The sequence below is a fragment of the Hippocampus comes genome, unplaced genomic scaffold, assembly GCF_001891065.2.
Source record: "Hippocampus comes isolate QL1 unplaced genomic scaffold, H_comes_QL1_v1.1 scaffold96, whole genome shotgun sequence".
Taxonomy (NCBI): domain Eukaryota; kingdom Metazoa; phylum Chordata; class Actinopteri; order Syngnathiformes; family Syngnathidae; genus Hippocampus; species Hippocampus comes.
The window spans coordinates 893,789-918,007 of NW_017806074.1; the positions used below are offsets into that span (position 1 = coordinate 893,789).

Here is a 24,219-nt window from a genome sequence, read left to right on the forward strand (position 1 = left end):
AAAAGTTGCTCCCAAGGGAAGTTAATGCGGAAAAAAAAAAAAAAAAAAAAAACGCGGGAGCCTGCAAACATGAAGCGCAACCTCTTACAACTGAGCGAATGGCATTACATGGAGTTTTACATTCCCGACATTCCTCGCCGCTGCATTTCCAGTCAGTGGCGTGGCATGCTGTTCCAACACTCTGACATCACCCGGGGGTTCCACTCTGCCTTTCACATTCTGTCTGCCTCTAGCTCACAATCCCACCCATATTTGGAAGCGAGAGGAAGGGAATCCCAGCTGATGACTCAAAGGCCTCGGCTGCCAATGGGAATTCACTCTACATCTGTTTTCAGTGCAAGGATGTGTGCATGTGTCTTTATAGGCCTATCACTTGCACCTCAGCATGGGACTTTAATCGAAAGCCCAAATGGTATGTCTGAAATAACACATGCGACATATAACACAGAATAAATACTGAATGTTAAGAAGAAAATTACGCTTTAAGTGTTGTCCCTAAATTTAGATGGTAATTTGATTCTCTAGGCGCCCATGACAGCAATGAATAACCGTATGGTTTGTTAAAATGATCTGGAAGCTCTATGACATTATTGTCAAACCCTTTTTCGCTGACGACGACAGGATATTGGTTGCCCTCAAACGGTCAGATGCAACTCTAAGATACTGTAAATGTAACTCAAATGTAACCTATACTAATATTAACTGCAGTACTTCGTAATGTTAAATAACTATTAAAGTATTATTTATTCAAATTTAAAAAAAAACCACGATTATGTGCAAAAACGCATTTTGTGAATGTTTTGACACAAGTCTACTTACTCAATGATTTCAGTCTTATGCTAACATGTTTTCTTGCATGTCACTCAAACAAATATGCTGGTTCACTCACCTGTGTGAACAGTGCAAGTATGGGTGAGTAAAGTCCCGCTCTGAAAGGAGTTCATCACAATGGCCGCTTGTGCAATTAAGCCACCTAACGTATTGGAAGCACTGTTGAGAGTTGTTTTTGGAGGACATGAGTTTACTAAATCTTCACACATTTTAAACAAACTGCCAGCTATGTGGAAAAAAAGAGATAACTGTTGTTTATATACTTTGGAGATCGATGTTACGAGGACATGACACGCTCTTCTTCTCAATTCCAGCCTCGGGGTTGGAGGGGCTGGTGAGCGATTTCTGCCATCTTGTGGTTAGCACTGGTATGACATCTTTCAATGGCTCAGCAAATGGCTGCATGTACAGAAAACGGTAGATGCAATGATTAACCGATAATTCATCGATTATCAAATTAAGCACCGTTTTGTTCTTAAAGAATGCAGTGCAAGAGGACTGAAGGTTTCGCTTGTGTCAACGTTGAAAGTTGGATTCAGGTTTATGAAGCAACATGGAGGTCTAAATTTAGATACACATTGTTAACGTCTGCATGCTGATGACAGAAGACACGGGTCTCTGGGGTTGTGTGTGGTCCGGGCTATCAGAAAAGGCTGCTGTTGTTCTCGCTGGCAGCCCGACACGCACACGCACTCCCTCAAGAAGGCCGGAGAAAGAAAGAAAGCTTTCATGGAATATTCTCTTTAGCTGTACAGACACTTGCATATGATACTCCCAGGACCCATAAAACAAGTTATTCACAGACAATATCGCGCGCCCACGCTCTGTTTGCCTCGGACTACAGGCGGCATAGATTCGGATTTCAACAACGAATTGAGTGTTCTGAGAAAATGATAAAATTGGTGATTGGGCCTTGAAGGCAACTTCATTCCGACATGAAAAAGTCAGTGATGCACAATGAGAAACACTGTATCCGCAAATATAATGCAGTGGTATCGTGAAGAATTTAAGAGGACATACAGCGTCCAGATGGCCTACAGTTCACTGTAAAGGTGACTTGATGCATATCGTATTCCAGAGAAAATGAAACTGGCAATCATTTCTTAGCCATTTTGCAGCAACTGGTATATAACCAATTACTCCGGGAACGCTCCCTTATCATCGCCAAAGTTGCTATGCTACCATCTCTTGGTGTGACATCAGAACGAGAGACCAAATTCACTGCAAGGCCGGTGTGATGTGTTTTTACATCTAAAAGTACAGACTAAGTGCCAATCGGTGTTTGTAACACGATTTGCATCTTCTGTGAATGGTGTCATGTATTTTAGTCCATCTGCTTGCGCTGTTTGGCAAGAACGGGCACTAAGTGAAGATGTAAGATGCTACAGATGCTTTATGCGCCAGCTACCACATGTGAAAAGGAAGCGTCTTGTGTGTATGCACCGTATACCGTATATGACAATTTCTCTATTACATTGCTATTTTCAAACATTACACAAATAATTCAGAAAGGTTATCTGGTGATTATCTGACTACGAAAAAACACATGAGCTATGGCAAATTAATGTAGAGCTTTGTGTAGGCCCTACCTGTGGCGCAAGAGAAGCCCTATGAACCTAAAATAGTACGAGGGACCCCCGCAGAATTATATAAAAGGCATGACACAGCTTGCAGTCATCTATTAGGCAGGAAAACACACAACATGCATCCTACGCATCTTCAGTAGAGCACACACAGAAACAAATGAATGGTGCAGCTGGGGGAAGAAGAGGAAAAAAAAAAACCAAGTGACTCATTTGACCCACAGAAAACCAACAGGGAATTAACAGTCATATCCTGAGCTGAATGGCAGAGTAAGCATCAATAAAATGATCAAGAGTCATACCAGTAACGTTAATGACCTGCCCTCTATTGATATTTACCAAAACTGCCCTCAATTTTATGACAAAAGAATGTACAAGGCAATTTGTTTGTCTAACTGTTTCCCACCCACAATTCCTACACTTTTTTGCAAAGGTTTTGCAGAGGCTCTACAAATTTTTCATTTAATGAGCAAAACCGAACAATTCACATAATTCAACTGGACCACTGAAAATTGAGATGCAAAAAGCAAACAAACAAACAAAGGTCATCATCTGAATCATTATGGCCAGTGCGTCTAAAATCAAACCAGTGAGACATTTGATTCAAATGATCAGGATTGTTATGTAAGTGTAAGTTGAGGGGTTCGTTGTTTTTAGTGGATAGCTCTACCTTACGAATGACAAAAGTAGAGATGAAATCCTTTAATACAGTTTATTAAAAGGGGAAAAAAACGTCTGCACCTCCGAACGGATGAAGGAGAACAACCTCCTTCCAGTAAAGAAAACACTTACTGCTTTTCTTCAGCCAATCAAATGCAAGCAACATAAAAATGTTTCAGCAATATTTAAACAGAATATAATTTAGGTAAATGTAATAAAGGAATATAAGGCTCAAATATAAAATGATAATAATTAATAATTTAACATAGGCTTACATAAGCACTATGCAAGGTAGTTGACATTTTGGTGGTTGTGGTGGAACGCCCTGAATTGGCAGGGTCACTAAGGAAAATACCCCAAAACTTTGGCATCTACAAATTATGACATTCAATAAAATATGAAATTTTAGCTCTGTTTCTATCACAAGTGTGCGTAAAATAGTATTTGTCGAAGGTCTTGGGTGACCTCAAGCGTCGTTATTGGAGAACTACATCAAAGGTGACGTCACGCCTGTATATACTGTACCACTTTAAGACAGTGAGGGGGGAAAACGAGGGAAACATAATGCTTAAATTGTATACGTTTCGCAATTTCATCAAAACGACTGGGCGTAAAAAACATATTTTAACGGCGTTAAAGAATCTTACGAAGTTATCAAAAATAGCGAAATAAAGACCATAAGGCCGAAACTGTGGCGCCCCCCACCCCCCCGTGACGAAACGGCGGATGCTGGGAGAGAGGCGCCTTTTATGAACTAATTTCAAAACACGCACGTTTACAGTCGCTTGAACTTGTTCGATGTCGTTCTACGTTGAATAAAAACAAGGTCCAGCTTTTCACCATGGCCTTGAACCAGAAGCGAATCCCTTACGCGTATAACAAATGTTTTAGCTGAGATTCGGCGACTTTATTGGTCTACATACATCTGTGCCGTATGTTGCACATAGAGCACATTTGACAATAAAGTTGACTTGAACTTGGACTTATCTTAGCACAGTGCCATTCGCCGTGTTAAGATACGTTACGGATAGCTTGTTTGTTCGCATGCAAGCGAATCACGGAGGCGTCACTGCGAATATTTCTGAGTGTTGTCGAGTAGTTAACCTTTAGTGACTTAAGACTGAGTATGACTTACACTTAACGTCTTCTCTTCCTTTCTTTCTCTTGCATGAGATATTTAACCACGTCACATACCTGACTTTGCCTCCAGACTCTGTCAGACATACAGAGGAAAGACGACCAGTGACCCCATTTTTGTGACAGTCCATTTCCGGTATTTCTCTGCGGTCCAACTTTATTTGTACAGCACCTCATCATATTGCACAGTTAAAAACAAAAAAATGCCATTTTAAACTCAATCAATAAACCTGACAACAAACGCTCACAGTGTGGACGCCCACCAGTGAGTAACGAGTCAAAACAGGATGAAATAAGATACAGGTAATATTTAGGTAGCAACGATTAAGAATACAGAATATGGAAATGCTTGCATCACAAGTGGATACAAGACAGATACACTGATATGGGGAAAAACTATTTTACAAATTTTAACTTTTCTAAACTATGGACTTATTGTTTAAGTAATTAGTGAATTGCTTACATGAATATACATAATTTAGACATTTAAATTTTTGGCGTTTAAAGTTTTTAAATGCACGTGTTAACATTTTGTTACTCATTTTATTGCTTGTTATGTGGAACAAATAACATTACCTAAAGTGTAAAAATGGGATTAATTATTTTTGCTATTATATCAACCATATTAACTTTATTTGTATTTTTTTTTCTTTGGTCATTATTGGTAGTGCTTTTAAAAACCAAAATGTGGCTCTTAAACTCAGGGGGTTGTGCCAAAAGTAGAGCTGATCTGTAATGACTTGAGTCAGGTAATTTTTGTTTGTTTTCTAAAGCTTTTATCAGTTCCTTGAGTCTCAAGAACTGATAAAAAGTTTAGAACACAAACCAAAAATGTTTGGAGCTTTCGTGCTTCCCCGCCTCCTCCCTCGCCATCTTATCGATCACTACGGGAGGTCGCGCCATTTAAATCAAACGCCCAGCGCCCTGCTGAGCGAACTCGTCTGGGCGAAGAACAACATGCTTGCGCTCCTGCTCCTATTCTTCTTGGTTGGCGTGGACGCTGTCCCTTCGGAGCGGCTCTTGCTCGGCGCCCTAGGCCTCTCCGAGCCGCCGGCCGCCCCCGATGGTGCCCCTGGGTCCCGATCCCCGCGCCACGACGTTCCACCGGCCCTTTGGAAGATGTTCTGGAGGTCGCAGCGCGCCCAGGTCGATGAAGGCGAGCCGTGCATGGTGTCCGAGTACGGCGTCCGTGGCAACATCATCAGATATGTGCAAGACCAAGGTAGTGGCAATGGTACCGCCAAGGCCAAGTCATTTTGTGGCTACAGACAACATGCCAATTGTATCCGTGCGTGAATGCGTGTTTGTATTTGTGTCTTTTTCCGTTAGTGTCTAATCGTGTACAGTATACCCACGTGTACCTCTGTTGTTTGTCTGTTTCTCATTTGCAAAATACGTTCATCGCTATGTGTGTTTCCATGGCTGTGTTGTGCGTATCAATGTATACCTGTTGCGTGTGTCCGCGTCGGTGTGTCTCTGTTGTGTGTCTGCTTGTGTTGTGCACATGTATGTCTCTGTTTTCTGTGCGTGTACATGTCTGTTTGTGTGTGGCCATGTTTTTGTGCACGTGCGTCCGTGTCACTATGTCTGTGAGCGTACAGGTGTTTGTTTTTGTGTGTCTTACTTTTGGTATGTCTTTGTTGTTTTGTGTGTGAAACAATGTGCTTGTAAGTTTCAGAGTGTCAATTTATGTTTTGTGTGCGTGTAGGTAGTGTTGTTCCCGGTTCTGGCATAGCATGCCCAGGCTGCGTGGACCAGCATCTCTTTTTCAATCTTGCGGCCCTGGAGTCCTCGGAGGTCTTGTCTCTGGCCCAGTTGCACATCCACTTCCTGTGGAGGTCCCGGCCCAGGGGCTCTGCTAGGATGGCAACCCTGCTGCAAAGTGGTCCCACCGTCAGTGCCGTTCTGTATAAGATAGTCCGGCCCACGCTAAAGGGCGCCGACCCTCGGGCCAACCGCCGCCTTCTGCTGTCCCAGTCAGTCCAGTTGGGCCTTGAGGTGGTGTCGGTCATCTTGGATGTCACCGCACTGGCCGAGTCCTGGCGTCACCCAGCACGCAATTATGGTCTGCTTTTGGAACTCCGGCCTCTTAATGCTGACCCGGATCAGTCCTGGGTAGCGCCATCTGTACAGGCCTCGCTGGTGGCAGTGTCGCTCCACCCACAGCAGTGCCGTTCCCGGCAGCGGAGGAGCGCTGCCCACGCCCTGCCCCCCGTTTCGCCCAGCAACATTTGCAAGGCTCGCCGGCTCTATGTGGACTTCAAGGACGTAGGCTGGCAGGATTGGATCATCGCACCGCAGGGCTACGTGGCAAACTATTGCCACGGTGAGTGCCCCTTCCCTCTCAGTGACAGTTTGAACAGCACCAACCACGCCATCCTGCAGACTTTGGTTCATTCGCTGGATCCGGAAAGCACCCCTCAGCCCTGCTGCGTACCTGTCCGCTTCTCGCCCATCTCCATGCTCTACTATGACAACAATGACAACGTAGTGCTGCGCCACTACCAGGACATGGTGGTGGATGAATGCGGATGCAGATGACTGAAGCCCCTTAGTTCCATCCACTCCCCGGCCGCTCTGACCTGCCAGTTTTTAAATGATGCGAATAAAGTTTGGAATTAAAAATGTGAAGCTTTGAATAGACAACAGGCATTTCTGTATTATTTTTAAACTATCACATATTGCAAAAAAAAAAAGTATTTTGTACAATTGATCACCCTCCCCAATAGATTGATGTTGATATTTCATATGTTTGTGTAAGCATGTCCTTTAAAAATATACAATGGCTTATTTTGTAATGTGAAAACATTACATCAATTTACGTCAAAATCAGTTATCTGGATTTCCGCCGACCAGTAGTTATTTTGCTGAATAAAGTTGAACAAGGCTGTTATGGCCCAGAGAAATAAGAGATTGGAATTGGCCCCATCTAGTGAATAGGTTGGTAGATAGAGTCTTATTTTTTTTTTCATCCTGTGAAGGCAATTAAATAGTACGTTTCAATAAAACAGCAACAACACTTCCTCAATGTTCTTTTATTTCGTTTCTTTTTTTTTTGAACATGATTGAAACACATTCCAATCTGTTTTGCACTGAACGCATATCAATAAAAACACCACCTTAGAAGTGTGAAGCACTCTGAAAACCTTTTACATTATGAAATAAGGTTGGTCATTAATATCCGACTTAATTTATTGGATATGTATAATGACTTGTTTTTATTTTTTGACAGGTTGAACATCTAAATTCGTTTATTTGACGCGGTGACAGAGCAACTTGATGTGTTTCCATATTTCTTTCATCTTTGCCCCGTATATGATTGGATTCAAGAGAGGACTGTACGCCAATATTTGCAAGATGATGATCAGGTGAACAATCTTTGGAACATCTGAGTCCATTTGGTCCATAATGACGTCGGACGCAGCCAAGCAAGAGAAGCAGATTAAAACCATCAGGTGAGGTAAACAGGTCTCCACTGCCTTTTCCCAGGATCCGTTGCAACGGCAATAAATGGCGAGAAATATTTTAACGTATGTGAAGAGGATGAACAAGATAGGGAGAAACCCAACGTTGACAAAGATGAACATACCATAAACAACCAAAGTTTGTGATCTCACACACTGAAGCTTCTTCACAGAATTGTTACAGAAAATGCCCCCTAAAACAAACCGGCACATTTTTTGCTTTGCATTAATAAAAGTTGCCAACGCAATCTGGAAGGTGGGCAGAAACCAGGCCAAAGTCAAGAAGATGATGACATTGGTTGTGCGCATGGTCGTTGCATATCGCAGAGGCTTGCAGATGGACACATACCGGTCGTAAGCCATGGCTGACAACAGAAGGAAGTCTGAACCACCTAAAGAGTAGAACACGAAAAACTGCAACATACACCCTGTGTGAGAAATGCTCTGCCGGTGAGACAAGACGTCCACAATGAGTTTGGGGTAGGTGGCCGTGCTGAACAAAAGCGAGTTGAGAGACAAAGCGGCGATGAAAATATACATGGGCTCGTGAAGGTTCCTGTGAATCCAGATGAGACAAATAATGGTGCCATTCGAGCATAGGATGAGAACGTAGAGCGTCAAAAAGAACACAAAGTAAACATATCGGTACTTATCCACATCGATATAGCCGCCAAGGCTTATTAGGACGTGAGTTCCGTTCATCGTGTTCCATTCATGTGCACACTGCACACCGGCGGTCCAGAATCGCGGGAGTGACAAGTCTTTTATGATGGTTGCTGAGCCTCCACGGATCTCATTAAGAGCCGCTGTCATGTCAACAAATTCCCCTAAGTCCTTTTGGCCTCCGTGTTTTTTGTGGGCCTGACCTGTCCATCACATGTAACAGGGTCAAACATTTGGTGAACATGATGTTCTGAAGTGACAAGTCCATTGTCACATTATAATATGATGTGACAAGAGAGGAAGCCGGTGGAAGGCAATCATGGAGTCAAAGGCCAAAGAAGAGTGCCAAAAACATGCTGATGCTGCTCATTTATAGTTTTCGTTTTCCACGTTGGAAACTTTTTCACCCAAGATATGTACTTCCAAGTAGCAAATGTTGTATAAAGGTGACTCACCTCACCTGTACGATTCGACATGAGAAAAGAGCAAGAGAGATTTCTGTCAAGATAATTTTTTTTTTCTGATACGTTCTGCGATATGGCCTAATGATTTGATACAAGGCGATTATCACTTTTTTTGAACAATACAATTCATCCATCCATCCATTTTCTGATCCGCTTACCCTCACAAGGGTCGCAGGGCGTGCCGGAGCTCATCCCAGCTGTCTTCGGGCAGTAGGCGGGGGACACCCTGAACCGATTGCCAGCCAATCGCAAGGCACACAGAAACAAACAAGCATTTGTGCTCACACTCACACCTAGGGACAATTTGGAGTGTTCAATCAGCCTGCCATGCATGGTTTTGGAATGTGGGAGGAAACCGGAGTACCCGGATAAAACCCACGCAGGCCCGGGTAGAACATGCAAACTCCACACAGGAAGGCCAAAATCCAGAATCAAACCCTGCACCTCTCCGTCGTGAGGCTGAGGCGCTAACCACTCAACCAATGGGCCACCTCACAGTACAATTCAATCCCATCAAGGCGATTTCGATACAGTATTTTAACACATTAACTTTTCTGGACATAAACCTGTGATAATTTAAGGGAACTCCAAATCCACAATAGAATGCTGTTTCATTGGATTTTATTTTCAAACCAACAACGCTTTACTGATTCCTAAATGTTGAAAAAAACAAAAACGTTAACATCAGAACAAGATAGTTCTCATAATATTCTAGCATTTAGTTATTTTTTTAAGATTTCTTATTTAAAGCCACATTTTTGTTTGTCTCTGAAAGGAAACAACAAGTTGGACAATTGAGAGGAAGGTCATCTGTGTGTAAAATGTCAAGGGACTGGGGCTGATTTGTTTTTTTCTTACCTTCATTACAATGCTTAATTAGAAAGGGATAGAGTGATGGAAGAATAGTGTCAAAACAAGGTCAGCCTCGGGAGGCTGCTAATGATGAGCCACAAATGATGCTATCATGGGAGGTTTGTCGATGGCAAACAAGCAAATTCTCTGGACAACACCGGCAAAAGTGTCACCTTTAGTTTGCCCCCTGCAAATCGCAGGAAGTCGGTTTTATTTATATGATGCCAATTCACAACAGAAGAAAATCTCAAGGCTTTTTACTTTTATGGCAATCAAAGGAGCCACCGTTAGCACCTGCGCTCCAGCCACCCATGAATTCACTCTGTAGACTACTAGAAGTGATTCATGTTTTTTTCAGCGCTTTTAGTTTGTCATGAGGAACAGTGTTATTTCTGAAGTGTTTTTTTTTTAATTGTTTATTTAACATAAAAACATATACAGTAATACATTGACAGAAAGTAAAGGTAAGTACATTTGTAAAAAAGGAAACGAAAACAGTCATCATACATACAACACAATTATATGTTCAAAGGAGTAGGAAGAAGTAAAGAAACTTATCTGGTCCTACCCCATATTATGTATTAATATATAAATAGATCATTTTTATGTCAATCAGAAAAGAAAGTAGAAGTCTGCGTAAAAACTAATGTTTTTACCCTTATCTGTGCTATACTTATCTATTTTTACAACTTTTGGTTTGTATCGAGATTATACACATAAACACCCTAGCACTTTTATATGTCGATTTTCTCTTGTATTCATAATGGATATTGCAGTACATTACTCCATTTATCAACTTAATTCTGATTTATTATTAGATTTAATGAATGTTTCGAATTTATCACCTTAACTCTGATTGATGTAGTTTTGTTGTACTATTATCTTGAATTTGTTTTTGAACTCAGCAACTTTCTGCACTGTGATTTAAGGGTCTGCTTTATTTATTGTTTATTATCTGAAGCAAGTTCAGTGTTGAGTACTTGTATTGCTCAGAAAATTGTTCTTATTGTTTTTGATATGTTAACCTAAACACTTTCTAAGGACCCGATGTTCTATTTTATTTTTATTTTGTAATTCTTTGGAGATTTACAAAAACAAAACAGTGATATTCCACCTCGTGGTCGAAACTAAAGGTTGCAGGTAGGACTTTGACGAGTCTCAAATGCAGCAGAAAGTAAATGGCTAGGACTGCATCTTTCCACGTCTGCTGAAAAACAATAAAATACTTTATAATGCCACTTTTTCTTTTATCTTTTGATCTGCCTCAATAATGTAACAAATTTAAAATGAAAATAAGGCTTTTCTCAGTAATTTTTAGATGAGATTAAAATATTGATTAATTAGATTAATTAATTACAGAGCATAATTAATTACAACTTTTTTTCAATCGCTTGACAGCACTAAATAACTGGAATAGGAGGGGGTGAAGTAGGGAGAATTTCAGCTGGCTGGTTAATGGGGCTCCAAATCACAGTCATGGTGCACCCAGACTTCCTTGAGCATCTAGCAGAGGCAGGGTGGTTCGCTCAGGAGATTGTGGGCGTGGCCTCATGACAAATGACACGGAACATGCTTACCTTGGGTCATCGTTCGAAACGGTGAGGAAAGCTGTTGAATTACATGTCACAAAGACAGTTCCGGAGACACATGTCTCTGTTCCTACTGGATAGAATTGACCTGTAAACAACACACAGAAACAAGGCATGTGAATCCCGGATGCGGATTCCAACACAAAACAAAGGAGGACACGACCTCGTCAGCCCCAGGGCATGACACCATTCATTCATTCATTCATTTTCTGATCCGCTTATCACAGGGCATGACACAATTCATTCATTCATTTTCCGATCCGCTTATCCTCACGGGGGTTGCGGGGGGTGCTGGAGCATAGCCCAGCCGTCTTCAGGCAGTAGGCGGAGGACACCCTGAACCGGTTGCCAGCCAATCGCAGGGCACACAGAGACGAACAAGCATCCATGCTCACACTCACACCTAGGGACAATTTGGAGTGTTCAATCAGCCTGCCATGTATGTTTTTGGAAGGTGGGAGGAAACCGGAGTACCCGGAGAAAACCCACGCAGGCCCAGGGAGAACATGCAAACTCTTCACAGGGAGGCCGGAGCTGGAATTGAACCTCTGCACTGTGAGGTCAACACGCTAGCCACTAGACCACCAGGCTGCCCGGGCATGAGTAAATTGACAGGACTGAGAAGGAACTGAAAGGTGTCATGAACGTTTTGATCGATGTTTGTCAGTCATGTGTACAGGGTGCGTGTTTCGAGGTAAAGAGCCGCGCTTACCCTCGTGTCTGCAGCCTCGAAGGTAAGCATATGTTTCAGGAGCTGACAACTCTGTCGCGCTGACCAGCTGTCCCCCCACTGTTGTCGTGACGGTCTACATGGAAGACAAGCAGGTCATGTTTGAGAGTAAGAACGCTATGAATATCACCTTAAAACTCATTCATCTATTTTCCGCATCTCTTGTCATGTCATTTGCCATTTTAGTGTGGCAAACATTACCAACAGAGGAGAAATGTTTTGAAAAGTTGCTCATCTTGACACATTGGAATCATGATCGGTCTACGATATTTGGGGTGCTGACAACCTATACATGCTGCTACCTTTGAGTTGCTTTGATTTCAAATGCAGGAAAAGTTCTATTCTTACCAGTGGCACGAGCGAGGTGACTAGGTACGCTCCCTGATTTCCAAATGTGCGGAAATGCAAAAGGATCTGTGAGAGAGAGAGAGAAAAATAATATATATTAATGTGTGTGTGTGTGTGTGTGTGTGTGTGTGTGTGTGTGTGTGTGTGTATCCAAACAAGTAGCTAAAATGAAGAAATACAAAACACAGTACTCACCGTATTCGAAGAAGAAAACAAACCGATACCGTAAAAGCACGGTGACGTCCCAACAAGGTCTGGCAGATTTAGGGCAAATTCAGAAGTTTCATCAGCAACAATAAAGGTTGGCCCAAAAGCGACAAGTTGCACCAGGTCTTCAAAGGTGAAAGTCATGAAGTCAGAGCTAGTTTGGTTGCCAAAGAGCAGCGTAAATACATTCCCGAGAGCGATCCCCTGTTAACGGGACAACAGCAGTTATCAATACGTTACAATTTATTATGTGTTAGAGAACAAGACATGTGCTATGAACTGACTCACAAATGCTTCAACGTAAGTCTCTCCATAGTAGTTAATGGGACACTCGAACAAGGGAATAAGTGGACCAATAGCTTGAGATGTTGCGCCTACAGACAAAAAGACATGACAAAGTCAGTCGGCAGCAGTCCACACGAGGTGACATACATCCTGAAATCAAATCTGAACACCTGTAGCAACATGTCATAGCGATTCGCTTTTGTCACCAAGTATTACCGTGTACAAGTCAAACATTCAAGTGAGTCGAGCACATTTGTAAGAGAGGTACAGCACCTGTACGACTTAAAATTTCGGGGCCTTTTTTCGTTGAGAGCCGCCTGTGCGCTCGGTGTAAAAAACGGGCGCATCGAGTCAATGTTTGCTTCCGCAATGTCAAGCTCACGTCTGCTTCAACCGCTCGGATTTTCAAGGGAATCAATTGGCCGTAACTTCGACGGCGTTCTATGCCACACTGGCGCAAACGCGCTATTCCACCTGTGCAAGTCTCGGAAAAGATCAAAAGAAAAACAATTCCACCCATGTGCAAAATTAGACTGTGCTTTGTGCGAGACTATAATGTGATGAAAGTTGGCATAAAGTCAATGAATCAATGATGTCATTGATAATTTTCATCACAGCAACGTTTTTTTGGGCCGTCGACGAGTTTCACGTACGTATTTATTCCGACACACTGGCAAAGAAACAAATAAAAACAGTTGATTCAAAGTTCAACTCACCATCATGCTTCATGTAATTGTAATTAGTGGGAGACCTGCACATATGTTTGTTCTATCAACGGATCGCATCTTGTGTTCCATTGCATAGTGTTTTAACACCGGACATTGTAACCAAGCACCCCAAAAGTAAAACGTCTCTCTCCTTCACTGTTTCTAGTTCACTTGTGCTTTTATTGTATTTGAGGAGAGACTGCCGTCTAATTTGGGGTATTTATACGTATGCCACATAGACAAGCTTCAACCATGCGGACTAGTAAAGTTGACTTGACGACTAATTGGTTCAACCACAAGCATAAAAGAAGAAAGAAAGAGTATATTGTGGGTTTTTAGACGTCAATTATGACAATCGAAATAATTTTGCCCATTATTGGCACCGTGAATCAATCATTTTACGCTTCATCATCGCGACATCAATGCCCAAGTTTTCAGAACTGCAAAATGGCAGAGGTGAAGATGAAACTGAAAGCGTATAGTTAGTTACCTGGCAGCAGGCTGATGGCGGCCGTGAGCACCAGGAGAAGGACCATGTTGGGTACAATTAATTAGCTGGCTGAGTTCTGAAAGACATAACAGACAAGTTGTACTTGAGAACACTAGAGAATACTCGATTGCGCTTCACGGGTGCTCAGAAGCACTCATCTTCAGTCGTAAAGAAATTGTAGCAACTCCTTCCTCGTCCATCATGAAAAATAGCACCGTGTTGTATAAAAACATAAAATATAATAAACGCGATTGTAAAGAAATGAAGTCATGGAAAAGAAGTCACAAATAAAGTTGCTTGCCATGCAATGATGCGTAAAGTCCAGCAGGTGTCCGTATCGAACAACAGAGTGACGGTGCCGACACAGTACAGTACAGTACCAACATTGTGCTCATTGTGCTTGAATCCTACATGAGGCCTCGTCTACCCATAACGGGACAAGTCAAAAGAAAAAAAAAGACAGAGCAAAACAGATAAAACACTGAGAAAGCGACAGCTCATAACTGGAAAGACTGATATATTGGGGCATTTGTAAATCAAAGGTGGCATACTTTTGTTATGGTTTGCGTGGGGTTGAGGATAACATTGCAGGGAAGCAGGGAGGTGTGGTCGGTGTGCACTCGAAAGTAATTAATTTAAATAGAACAAAAAAAAAAGATATTTGGGTTCATCAAAAAGATAAGAAGAAAAAAAAGTGAGGGGTATTTAACATCGAAAATGACAAAACTGACGGAAATCCAAATACGAAAGCATTTGATTAGTGCGTCCTCTGTTGGGAACATGTGGTACTGCACCCATCCAACTCATTTCAAGACATCCTCCTTGACCACAACTTTTGAACCCACTGACCTAGATACTCAGAACCAGAGTCATCTCGCCCATTTTCAGGGCACCCTGCCCATTATTCAAAGGAAATAGTTCTTAGAATCCTGGTGGGTGCAGACAAATGTTTCTGGTTCACCCACGTTGAGCCACGCCTCGAACTGCACTCTGCATCTTGGGCTTCTCGGAAATTTCTGCCTGAATGGGTGAGGTAATTACGCAGAGTTTTTCATGCACTGCTGCATGCACGCTATGGAAAATTGATAACTCTTCCTCTCCTGGAAATGTATCTTTAGCGAAATTCTGCGTGGGTGGGTGAGGTCATTTCGCGCGTGCGCATGCGGTGCTGGGTTCATTTGCACCATGGAAAATTGACAACTCTTCCACTCCCAAATCATTCCTTCCCCAAAGTACAGTCTTCACTACCCCATCCCGACAACACACACATACAAGACATTCACTTTGAGCATATGCTGATTCATTCAACAGCATTTCTTGTTGCTAAATTTGCCTCACTTTGAGTCTTTTGTACACATGCAATTTTTATTTATTTTTGTGTAAGTCAGGGGTGTCCAAACTCGGTCCTCAAGGCCCGATGCCCTGCCTGTTTTCCGTGCCCCCCTGCTGCAACGCACCTTATTCATATAATCAGGATTGTTATCTTGCTTCTTCAGAGCTTGCTGATGACCTGATCCTTTGAATCAGGTGTGTTTCAGCAAGGAGAGATGGAAAACAGGCAGGACATCGGCCCTTGAGGACCGAGTTTGGATACCCCTGGTCTATTGCAACTTAACAACTCAATTAACCAACATTTCCTTCAGCTAAACCCGAACAAAACAGAGATTGTTTTGGGCAAAAGGGAAAATAGGATTGCTGTTAAACACATACAGTGACTGTCTTTAGAAATCAAAGGCCAAGTCCGAAATCTTGGGGTGCTGATATACTCAGACCAGCAATCACTAAAACAGCCTTTTAATAGCTGAAAAACAAATCCAGACGGAAGGGTTGCATGCTACAAACAGACCAGGGGTCCGTTTCACAAAGCGGGTTTCGGGATAACCCCAAATCTGTTCACCCTAAAATGAGGGAAACTGAGTTTTCCGCTTCAAAGAGAGGTACCGGTAAGTCAAACCAGAGAAAGAGGGTTAACTCGAGCCTGTTTCAGAGAGAGAGATGTCACTTAAGCTCTCGGTTAGTTCCCGCAGTAACAGATTCTATGAATCTAAACTGGCTGAGACCGGGTTTTTCTCAATGAACCTCGAGTTTTTGTCTGCCTCCGCCCCCTTTCAGAGCAATACACTCCATTTTATTTCCTCATTCATTCAGTCAGCAAGCGAGGTTTGGCATAGCCTACTCCTGCCGCGAGTCATTAAAAAAAAAAAATTTAAATCAGACACCGTATGAGAGGTCCATTAGGCACAGTAGGTGGAGACAAACATGGCATGTCATTTTGATAATGATCCCGCAAGATGTAGGTGCAGCATTGCTGTGCAGAAAATTTATTACCGGTATTCATCAGGAGATTGTTAGACTGTGCCTAGATGTTTTAGCATTTTCAGACAATTATCATTTTGAGCCGTCCATCTACGTATGCAATCTAATCTGCCCTTAGATTTGCAACATTACCAATCATATCATGCTCTCACATTCCAGCAGATATTGTGTGTTGCTGTGCATTTCTTCGCAAATTGAGTTTTTGTTTTAGTTTTGTTTTTTCGTTTTTTTTGTACTTAAGGCAACTGCATGCAGTTGGCGCAGCAGCCAGCCTCTCCTCCAATTACCACCCCTAGACCAATGGCCAAATTAAACGGACTAATCAAGACTTGTAAGCCAGTTAGTGTGGTCGCTGCACACCATCCTGTGATTTATAGCTCCTTTCTTCCCTGGCATGAATACCGTATGCCCACAATCCCTTCACCTGCTCCGGGACAGGTATTTTACACATGTATCATGAGGTGTTAAAGACAGATGTATACTGAGTGAATTTTATAACAGTCGGCATTCTCCAATGTTGCCATGGGGCAAAATTCTTGAGCTAATCCAGATACCAGCCATGCTTTGGTTTCTTTTGAACCAGCCTGACTTAGTGTTGCACAAGGGCCAAAGGCCTCACTGATGGCTTTAGCCTGGAAACATGAGTTTCCTCATTAGGCCAGCATGTCTGAGACGATGTGTCTTGTCTATGTACTTAAGTTTGCTTTCAAGTTGTTCACTTATTTCATTTATTAAAAAAAATGTTAATTACATTTTTCCATAATGTTGAATGAAAATAATAATTCTATTACATGTCTGTTATCTATTCGATATAATATATATAGTTCGAGCTAGAATTTTGCGATTAAAAACATAACTGAAAAATGTGAAATGCTTTTCAATGGAAGGCCACATTGTACATTCATTTACGTTAATTTTCCTTTTGATTGTAACTATGAGTTTCCAGCCATCCATTTTCTATCCCACTGATTCTCATTAGGGTTGCCGGTAAGATAAGGCCATACCAACTGACTTCGCACCACAGCAGACGCTGCACCGATCCACCTGTCAATCTCCTGCTTCACTCGTGAACACAACCCCAAGATACTTAAACTCCTCCACTTGTAGCAAGATATCATACCTGTCCCGAAAAAGGCACTCCGCCCTTTTCCGACTGAGGACCATTGTTTCAAATTTGGAGGTACTAATTTTCATCCCAACTGCTTCACACTTGGCTGTGAACTGCTCCAGTGAGAGTTGGAGATCGCAACTTGAAGAAGCTCAAAACTGAGGCCACCAAACTGGACTCCCTCAACGCATCAACTGCACCTATAAATTCTGTCCATAAAGGTTATGAACAAAATTGGTGACAAAGGGTAGCCTTGGCGGAGTCCCACCTTCACTGGAAATGAATCTGACTTACTCCCGGCAATGTGTACCGAACTCTGACATTGCTGAGATAGAGACCGAACAGCCCCATCAGCAGGGGTTTCGGTACCCCATACTCCCGAAGCACCCCCTACAAAGCTGTCAGAGGGACACGGTCAAACACCTTCTCCAAGTCCACAAAACACATGGTGACTAGCTTTCTCCAGTCGACTCGATTATTATCATATCATCGTCTTTTGACTGGACTGCCTCAAAAGAGCATCAAAAGCTGCAGCTCATTCAGAATGCTGTAGCTCAGCTTCGGACAAAAAAAAAAAAAAAAGAGCTCAGAACATATTAATCCAATCCTCCAGGCTTTACAGTTGGCCCCAATCAGCTGTAGAACAGATTTGAAAAGTTATGACGCTATAAATCTGTAAATATGTCTATAAATGACTGAACGGTTCGGGTCCTGAATACATAAAAGAAATGCTGATTGAATGTCAACCCAGTAGCTCTCTGAGATCCACAGACTTCCAACTAATAATAGTGAAGTTGCATTTAGCTGATATATGCTGCATGCAAACGGGAATAAGATGCGAAAAGAAATGAAGTCAACTGTAACTGATTTTAAATCCATTTACAAAACTTTGCTTCCTTGTTGTTTTTGCGTATTGATTTACAAAACAAAAGTCATATCATAATATAGATGGAACTTGAGATTTGACTCTTTCAGGATTGGCTCCAGTCGCTTTTAGCAAGGAACAAGATGAATCTCGATGGAATCGGTCCATTTTGAGCCACAAGTACGTGCGACACTTAATAAACACAGATTTAAAAAGATCACGTAGTGCTTCTATCAGATTTTTCTCTCTGTGGAGAAACTGGTGATTATAATCCTGAACTCTTGAAAGGGTGATAAATATTTCAGCAACACAAACAGTCTGTAAAACAATATGATGAGAATGTTGCTTCACAGCATTCCATTCTGAACACATGGCATGAGTAAAGGCTCCAAGTCTTGCAACATCCGCCTAATCATCACTTTGTACTCAGTTTTACAGTACATCGAGTACATCAGTGAAACTGCAGATTGCAAATGCCCAATTAATTTTTTGAAATGATGACAGTTCAAATTTTATGTAAACACAAAGAATAGGTGAGGCTACGTGGAATACCCGCAACCTGCAATATCATGTCATGGAAAAAACACAATTTATTACAAAATCGATGCAAATGACAGAATTGTTCATGACTGAGTCATCGAGAGACTGCCGTCTAATTTGGGGTATTTATACGTATGCCACACAGACAAGCTTCAACCATGCAGACTAGTAAAGTTGACTTGACGACTAATTGGTTCAACCACAAGCATAAAAGAAGAAAGAAAGAGTATATTGTGGGTTTTTAGACGTCAATTATGACAATCGAAATAATTTTGCCCATTATTGGCACCGTGAATCAATCATTTTACGCTTCATCATCGCGACATCAATGCCCAAGTTTTCAGAACTGCAAAATGGCAGAGGTGAAGATGAAACTGAAAGCGTATAGTTAGTTACCTGGCAGCAGGCTGATGGCGGCCGTGAGCACCAGGAGAAGGACCATGTTGGGTACAATTAATTAGCTGGCTGAGTTCTGAAAGACATAACAGACAAGTTGTACTTGAGAACACTAGAGAATACTCGATTGCGCTTCACGGGTGCTCAGAAGCACTCATCTTCAGTCGTAAAGAAATTGTAGCAACTCCTTCCTCGTCCATCATGAAAAATAGCACCGTGTTGTATAAAAACATAAAATATAATAAACGCGATTGTAAAGAAATGAAGTCATGGAAAAGAAGTCACAAATAAAGTTGCTTGCCATGCAATGATGCGTAAAGTCCAGCAGGTGTCCGTATCGAACAACAGAGTGACGGTGCCGACACAGTACAGTACAGTACCAACATTGTGCTCATTGTGCTTGAATCCTACATGAGGCCTCGTCTACCCATAACGGGACAAGTCAAAAGAAAAAAAAAGACAGAGCAAAACAGATAAAACACTGAGAAAGCGACAGCTCATAACTGGAAAGACTGATATATTGGGGCATTTGTAAATCAAAGGTGGCATACTTTTGTTATGGTTTGCGTGGGGTTGAGGATAACATTGCAGGGAAGCAGGGAGGTGTGGTCGGTGTGCACTCGAAAGTAATTAATTTAAATAGAACAAAAAAAAAAGATATTTGGGTTCATCAAAAAGATAAGAAGAAAAAAAAGTGAGGGGTATTTAACATCGAAAATGACAAAACTGACGGAAATCCAAATACGAAAGCATTTGATTAGTGCGTCCTCTGTTGGGAACATGTGGTACTGCACCCATCCAACTCATTTCAAGACATCCTCCTTGACCACAACTTTTGAACCCACTGACCTAGATACTCAGAACCAGAGTCATCTCGCCCATTTTCAGGGCACCCTGCCCATTATTCAAAGGAAATAGTTCTTAGAATCCTGGTGGGTGCAGACAAATGTTTCTGGTTCACCCACGTTGAGCCACGCCTCGAACTGCACTCTGCATCTTGGGCTTCTCGGAAATTTCTGCCTGAATGGGTGAGGTAATTACGCAGAGTTTTTCATGCACTGCTGCATGCACGCTATGGAAAATTGATAACTCTTCCTCTCCTGGAAATGTATCTTTAGCGAAATTCTGCGTGGGTGGGTGAGGTCATTTCGCGCGTGCGCATGCGGTGCTGGGTTCATTTGCACCATGGAAAATTGACAACTCTTCCACTCCCAAATCATTCCTTCCCCAAAGTACAGTCTTCACTACCCCATCCCGACAACACACACATACAAGACATTCACTTTGAGCATATGCTGATTCATTCAACAGCATTTCTTGTTGCTAAATTTGTAATGCTCTATTTAAAAAAAAAAAAAAACACCACTTCTCACTGGTTACTTAGTACTGAATACTTAATCTTAATTATTTGGAAGGCGACTTTTTAATCTTTCTTGGGTCATAATATTCAATAGTAACAATACTTTTTCTTGACCAAAATTGGCGAGTCGACCCACCTCTGAGTCCGGATGAAGATTTCTCAGAGTTGACTTTCCCTGCACCAATGAATCCAACTGTAAAACCTGCTCCTTTTTATACTGCTCTCGTTTTTAAAAGGCAAATGATATCCGGACATTTATTCCATCCCAAACGGGGTTTCCCCAAACAACATTTAACATCAAACAGGCCAAATTAAAATATGAAGAGTAGATCAAGGATAACATCAAATGCAACAGCTCCGGGAAATGTGACAGAGAGTCAAGACTCTTTGGTTACTAGGAACTAATGTGCTGAATACCAGAAAAACCGGAACAGTGTGAAGATGAGCACTATAGCGCTGCTGTCGCTGATTAATTGTCAGATCATGAATTACCCTACTTTCGAACAAGTTATGTGCCAGAAGACTCTATCTCATGCAACAGGCCTAATGTAACAGTTCCGTGTTCCGATTTTCTTTTCCTTGGCACCATTCTCTGTTCATTGAAAACTCTGAGTCAATTAATTCTCAATACTGTATGGTTCTTGAGAATATGGGAGCAAATTTTGAGAAGAAATATTGCTACTGAATAGGATACTGAAATAGCGGTCAAACTCCTTTTCGTCGTGGGCCACATCATAAATACGTATATGGTTGGAGGACCAGGTCAAGGAGGCAGGAACCACAAAGGCAGTCAGGGAAACCAAACCAAGGTGTACTGGAGGGCTATCCATGACAGCTGGCAGCAGAGAGTATGGCAGGGAAGGTAGCTGACAAACAAATCAAACAAGTTGACGATAACTCACGGGATCCCCCAAGGGTCTGTGCTTGGTCCTAAACTATTTCTACTTGATATGAATGACATTTGCTGTCTTAAAAAAAAAAAAAAATCTATTTTCTGATGATTTCAACCTGATGCTGCCCTGGAGAAAACTTTGAGTAGCTTCTGAATACTGTGGAAAAATAATTAAACAGATATAAAAAATGGGTTGATACTACAGTACTAAATTATCTTTGAAGTTAAACAAAACAAAGCACACAATATTTGTGACCAGACAAATTAAATCAGGTCAGAATTGTCAATTCTGTTGAGGTGGCAAGAGTAATTGAGACAAAATATTTGGGAGTTATTGTAGATGAAACATTATTTTGGAAATAACACTTACAAAATGCTCAAAGAAAAATCTCCAAACCTTTAGGTATCCTGTATAAAACAAAGGATACCCTCCTAAATAAGGCATCATATATATTATATTGCTGATTATTGCTGCCATATCTGACATCCTGTGTGGAGCTGTGGTGTAAGACTTACAAAAGAAAAACTCAGTCTGTCTTTAAGCTACGAAAAAGAGCTCTATGAATGATTAACCGCTCAAATGATGTTGAACCAACAAATGTATTATTTATCAAATTCAACACTCTCAAATTCTATGAATGAGTTGAATTCAAAACAGCACAAATAATGTACAAGGCAAACAATAACCAACTTACCAGTATCCAGAAGCTGTTCAAAATCACAGAGGGTTATTTCAGTATAAGGCGTAGGAGTGCCTTTAAAACAAACAAAAACAAAAACAACAAAAACAAAAAAGACAAGAACAAATGTAAAACAAATTTGTGTTTCTGTAAAAAGAGTTCATTGATGGAACAATTAAGAAATACAATTGAAAATGAGCGAATTGCTAGTTGTGCTCAAAAAGAGGTTTAAAAATCTAAAAATAAATCAATCATGTATAGACATGAGAAACGGCACTGAATGTAACATTTATGGCTCTTGAGGTTTAATTGTTTTTAATAGTTTCTCAGTAGATATGTATAAAGGGGCATGTCTGTTCATATTTTCCTTTGTTTTTTTTTTGTTTCGATTTATTACGAGGATATCGAATCATTGGTGTACATGTCACGCTCATATGTACAGATATTTTGAACGTATGTAAAGGGGAGCGGTGCTTTTTTTTATTTTTTTTTTATACTGGTCCAGATTTGTACACTAGCCTATTTGTGCATTAATTAGCATGATATCATGATTTTCAGTGATTTACAGAGAACAACGGGTAGGACTAAATAGGTTTTTCTACTTCTTCCTTCTCCCTTTGAGCATATAAATTGTACTGAACCAAGATATGTCTTGATATTTTTTCTTTGATATTCTTTGTCTTTCATGTTGTTTTTTTTTCCAATCAATAAATCAATCAAATACATAAAAACTGCATGTTGCACATGTCGCACATTTGACGATAAAGTTGACTTGAACTTGAACTTGAAATAACCCAAGTAAGCATAAAATTGAGTTTTTAAAATGGTGATTTTTATTTGTTAAGGGAAAAAAAAAAGATTCAATGCTTCCTGGACCAGTGTAAAAAAGTACAATAATTTTTTATGCCGGAGATATTATGACCCATTCTTCTTTGCACAATTGCTGTCAATCAGCAGCACTGCATTTTAAGGCTATAACATTCTTGGAGCAACGGATAGCTGGGTAGATAACGAGACAGAATTTGTTTTCATCCTGTGAAGGAAAATAAATAGTACTGTATAATAAAAGAGTAACAACACTTCCTGAATGGGATTTTTTTTTTTTTTTAATCATGAGAGGCACACATTACAATCCATTGTGCACTGAACACATATCAATACAAACACCAAACAACAATGTCATGTTAATAATCCAGAAAACCTTTGACATTATGAAATAAGTGTGACCGGTGAAATGCCAAATGTAATTTATTCGACAAATTAAATCCTGGCTTCATTTATTTTTTTTTTGACACGTTGAATTTCGAAATCCATTTATTTGATGTGGTGACGGAACAACTTCTTGATATGTTTCCAGATTTCTTTCATCTTCACTCCATATATGATTGGATTGAGGAGAGGATTGTACACCACTATTTGCAACATCATGATCAGGCGAACCGTCTTCGGAAGCTCTGACCCCGCTTGGTCCACAATGACGTCGAACGCAGCCAAGCAAGAGAAGCAGATTAAAACCATCAGGTGAGGTAAACAGGTCTCCACTGCCTTTTCCCAGGATCCGTTGCAACGGCAATAAATGGCGAGAAATATTTTAACGTATGTGAAGAGGATGAACAAGACAGGGAGAATCACAATGCTGATGAAGACAAACACACCGTAAACGACCGTCGTTTCTGATCTCACGCACTGAAGCTTATTCACAGTGTTGTTACAGAAAATGCCCCCTGAAACAAACCTGCACAATTTTTGCTTTCCATTAATGTAAGTTCCCACAGCAACCTGGCAGCCGGGCAGAAACCAGGCCAAAGCCAAGAAGATGGTGACATTGGTTGTGCGCATGGTGGTTGCATATTGCAGAGGCTTGCAGATGGACACATACCTGTCGTAAGCCATGGCTGACAACAGAAAGAAGTCTGAAGCACCTAAAGCGTAGAAAAGGAACAACTGCAACATACAAGCGGAGTGTGAAATGCTCTGCCGTTGAGACAAGACATCCACAATGAGTTTGGGGTAGATGGTGGTGCTGAACAAAAGCGAGTTGAGAGACAAAGC

General features: G+C 41.3%; 4 protein-coding genes and 1 long non-coding RNA gene across 6 annotated transcripts in view; 1 reads left to right on the plus strand and 4 right to left on the minus strand.

Moving 5' to 3' along the window:
• LOC109530576 (uncharacterized) overlaps positions 1-4,780 on the minus strand; it is a 9,147-nt gene extending 4,367 nt beyond the window's left edge. The window contains exons 1-3 of one of the 2 annotated variants that reach the window (XR_002171029.1): positions 4,210-4,773; positions 1,095-1,230; positions 890-973 (exon numbers count right to left, since the gene is read on the minus strand). This is a non-coding gene — a long non-coding RNA (uncharacterized LOC109530576). Of the gene's footprint in view, positions 1-889; positions 1,231-4,209 lie in introns of both variants that reach the window. The other variant, XR_002171028.1, reaches the window with a different exon arrangement.
• A 150-nt stretch (positions 4,781-4,930) lies between these two features.
• On the plus strand, positions 4,931-6,842 carry gdf3 (growth differentiation factor 3). Its single transcript, XM_019894406.1, has 2 exons — positions 4,931-5,433; positions 5,920-6,842. The coding sequence occupies exons 1-2, from the start codon at positions 5,043-5,045 to the stop codon at positions 6,750-6,752; spliced, it is 1,224 nt and encodes a 407-aa protein (XP_019749965.1). The 5' UTR covers positions 4,931-5,042; the 3' UTR covers positions 6,753-6,842.
• Positions 6,843-7,269: 427 nt separating this feature from the next.
• Positions 7,270-8,983, minus strand: LOC109530570 (putative gustatory receptor clone PTE01). The gene has a single exon (XM_019894407.1). It carries the CDS (start codon positions 8,486-8,488, stop codon positions 7,463-7,465), a length of 1,026 nt encoding a protein of 341 aa, XP_019749966.1. The 5' UTR covers positions 8,489-8,983; the 3' UTR covers positions 7,270-7,462.
• Positions 8,984-11,008: 2,025 nt separating this feature from the next.
• LOC109530591 (uncharacterized) lies at positions 11,009-14,121 on the minus strand. The gene is made up of 7 exons (XM_019894431.1): positions 14,011-14,121; positions 12,817-12,902; positions 12,517-12,732; positions 12,322-12,387; positions 11,956-12,049; positions 11,232-11,331; positions 11,009-11,157 (listed from the first exon to the last, which is right to left on the minus strand). The coding sequence occupies exons 1-7, from the start codon at positions 14,054-14,056 to the stop codon at positions 11,055-11,057; spliced, it is 711 nt and encodes a 236-aa protein (XP_019749990.1). The 5' UTR covers positions 14,057-14,121; the 3' UTR covers positions 11,009-11,054.
• Positions 14,122-23,481: 9,360 nt separating this feature from the next.
• LOC109530587 (olfactory receptor 1N1-like) lies at positions 23,482-24,213 on the minus strand (the record flags this gene model as incomplete). The annotated part of the gene is made up of 1 exon (XM_019894426.1): positions 23,482-24,213. A coding segment is annotated over one exon (732 nt), but the record flags the coding sequence as incomplete, so codon positions are not given.
• Between the last annotated feature and the right edge of the window lie 6 nt (positions 24,214-24,219).

Bases quoted from the DNA above. Each gene is read 5' to 3' on its own strand.
- gdf3 (XM_019894406.1), top strand. From the start codon at position 5,043: ATGTTTGGAGCTTTCGTGCTTCCCCGCCTCCTCCCTCGCCATCTTATC. The intron at 5,434-5,919 runs GTAGTGGCAATG...GTGTGCGTGTAG, and splicing joins CAGATATGTGCAAGACCAAG to GTAGTGTTGTTCCCGGTTCT.
- LOC109530570 (XM_019894407.1), bottom strand. From the start codon at position 8,488: ATGACAGCGGCTCTTAATGAGATCCGTGGAGGCTCAGCAACCATCATA.
- LOC109530591 (XM_019894431.1), bottom strand. From the start codon at position 14,056: ATGGTCCTTCTCCTGGTGCTCACGGCCGCCATCAGCCTGCTGCCAG. The intron at 12,733-12,816 runs GTGAGTCAGTTC...TCCCGTTAACAG, and splicing joins AGACTTACGTTGAAGCATTT to GGGATCGCTCTCGGGAATGT. The intron at 12,388-12,516 runs GTGAGTACTGTG...TCTCTCTCACAG, and splicing joins TGTTTTCTTCTTCGAATACG to ATCCTTTTGCATTTCCGCAC.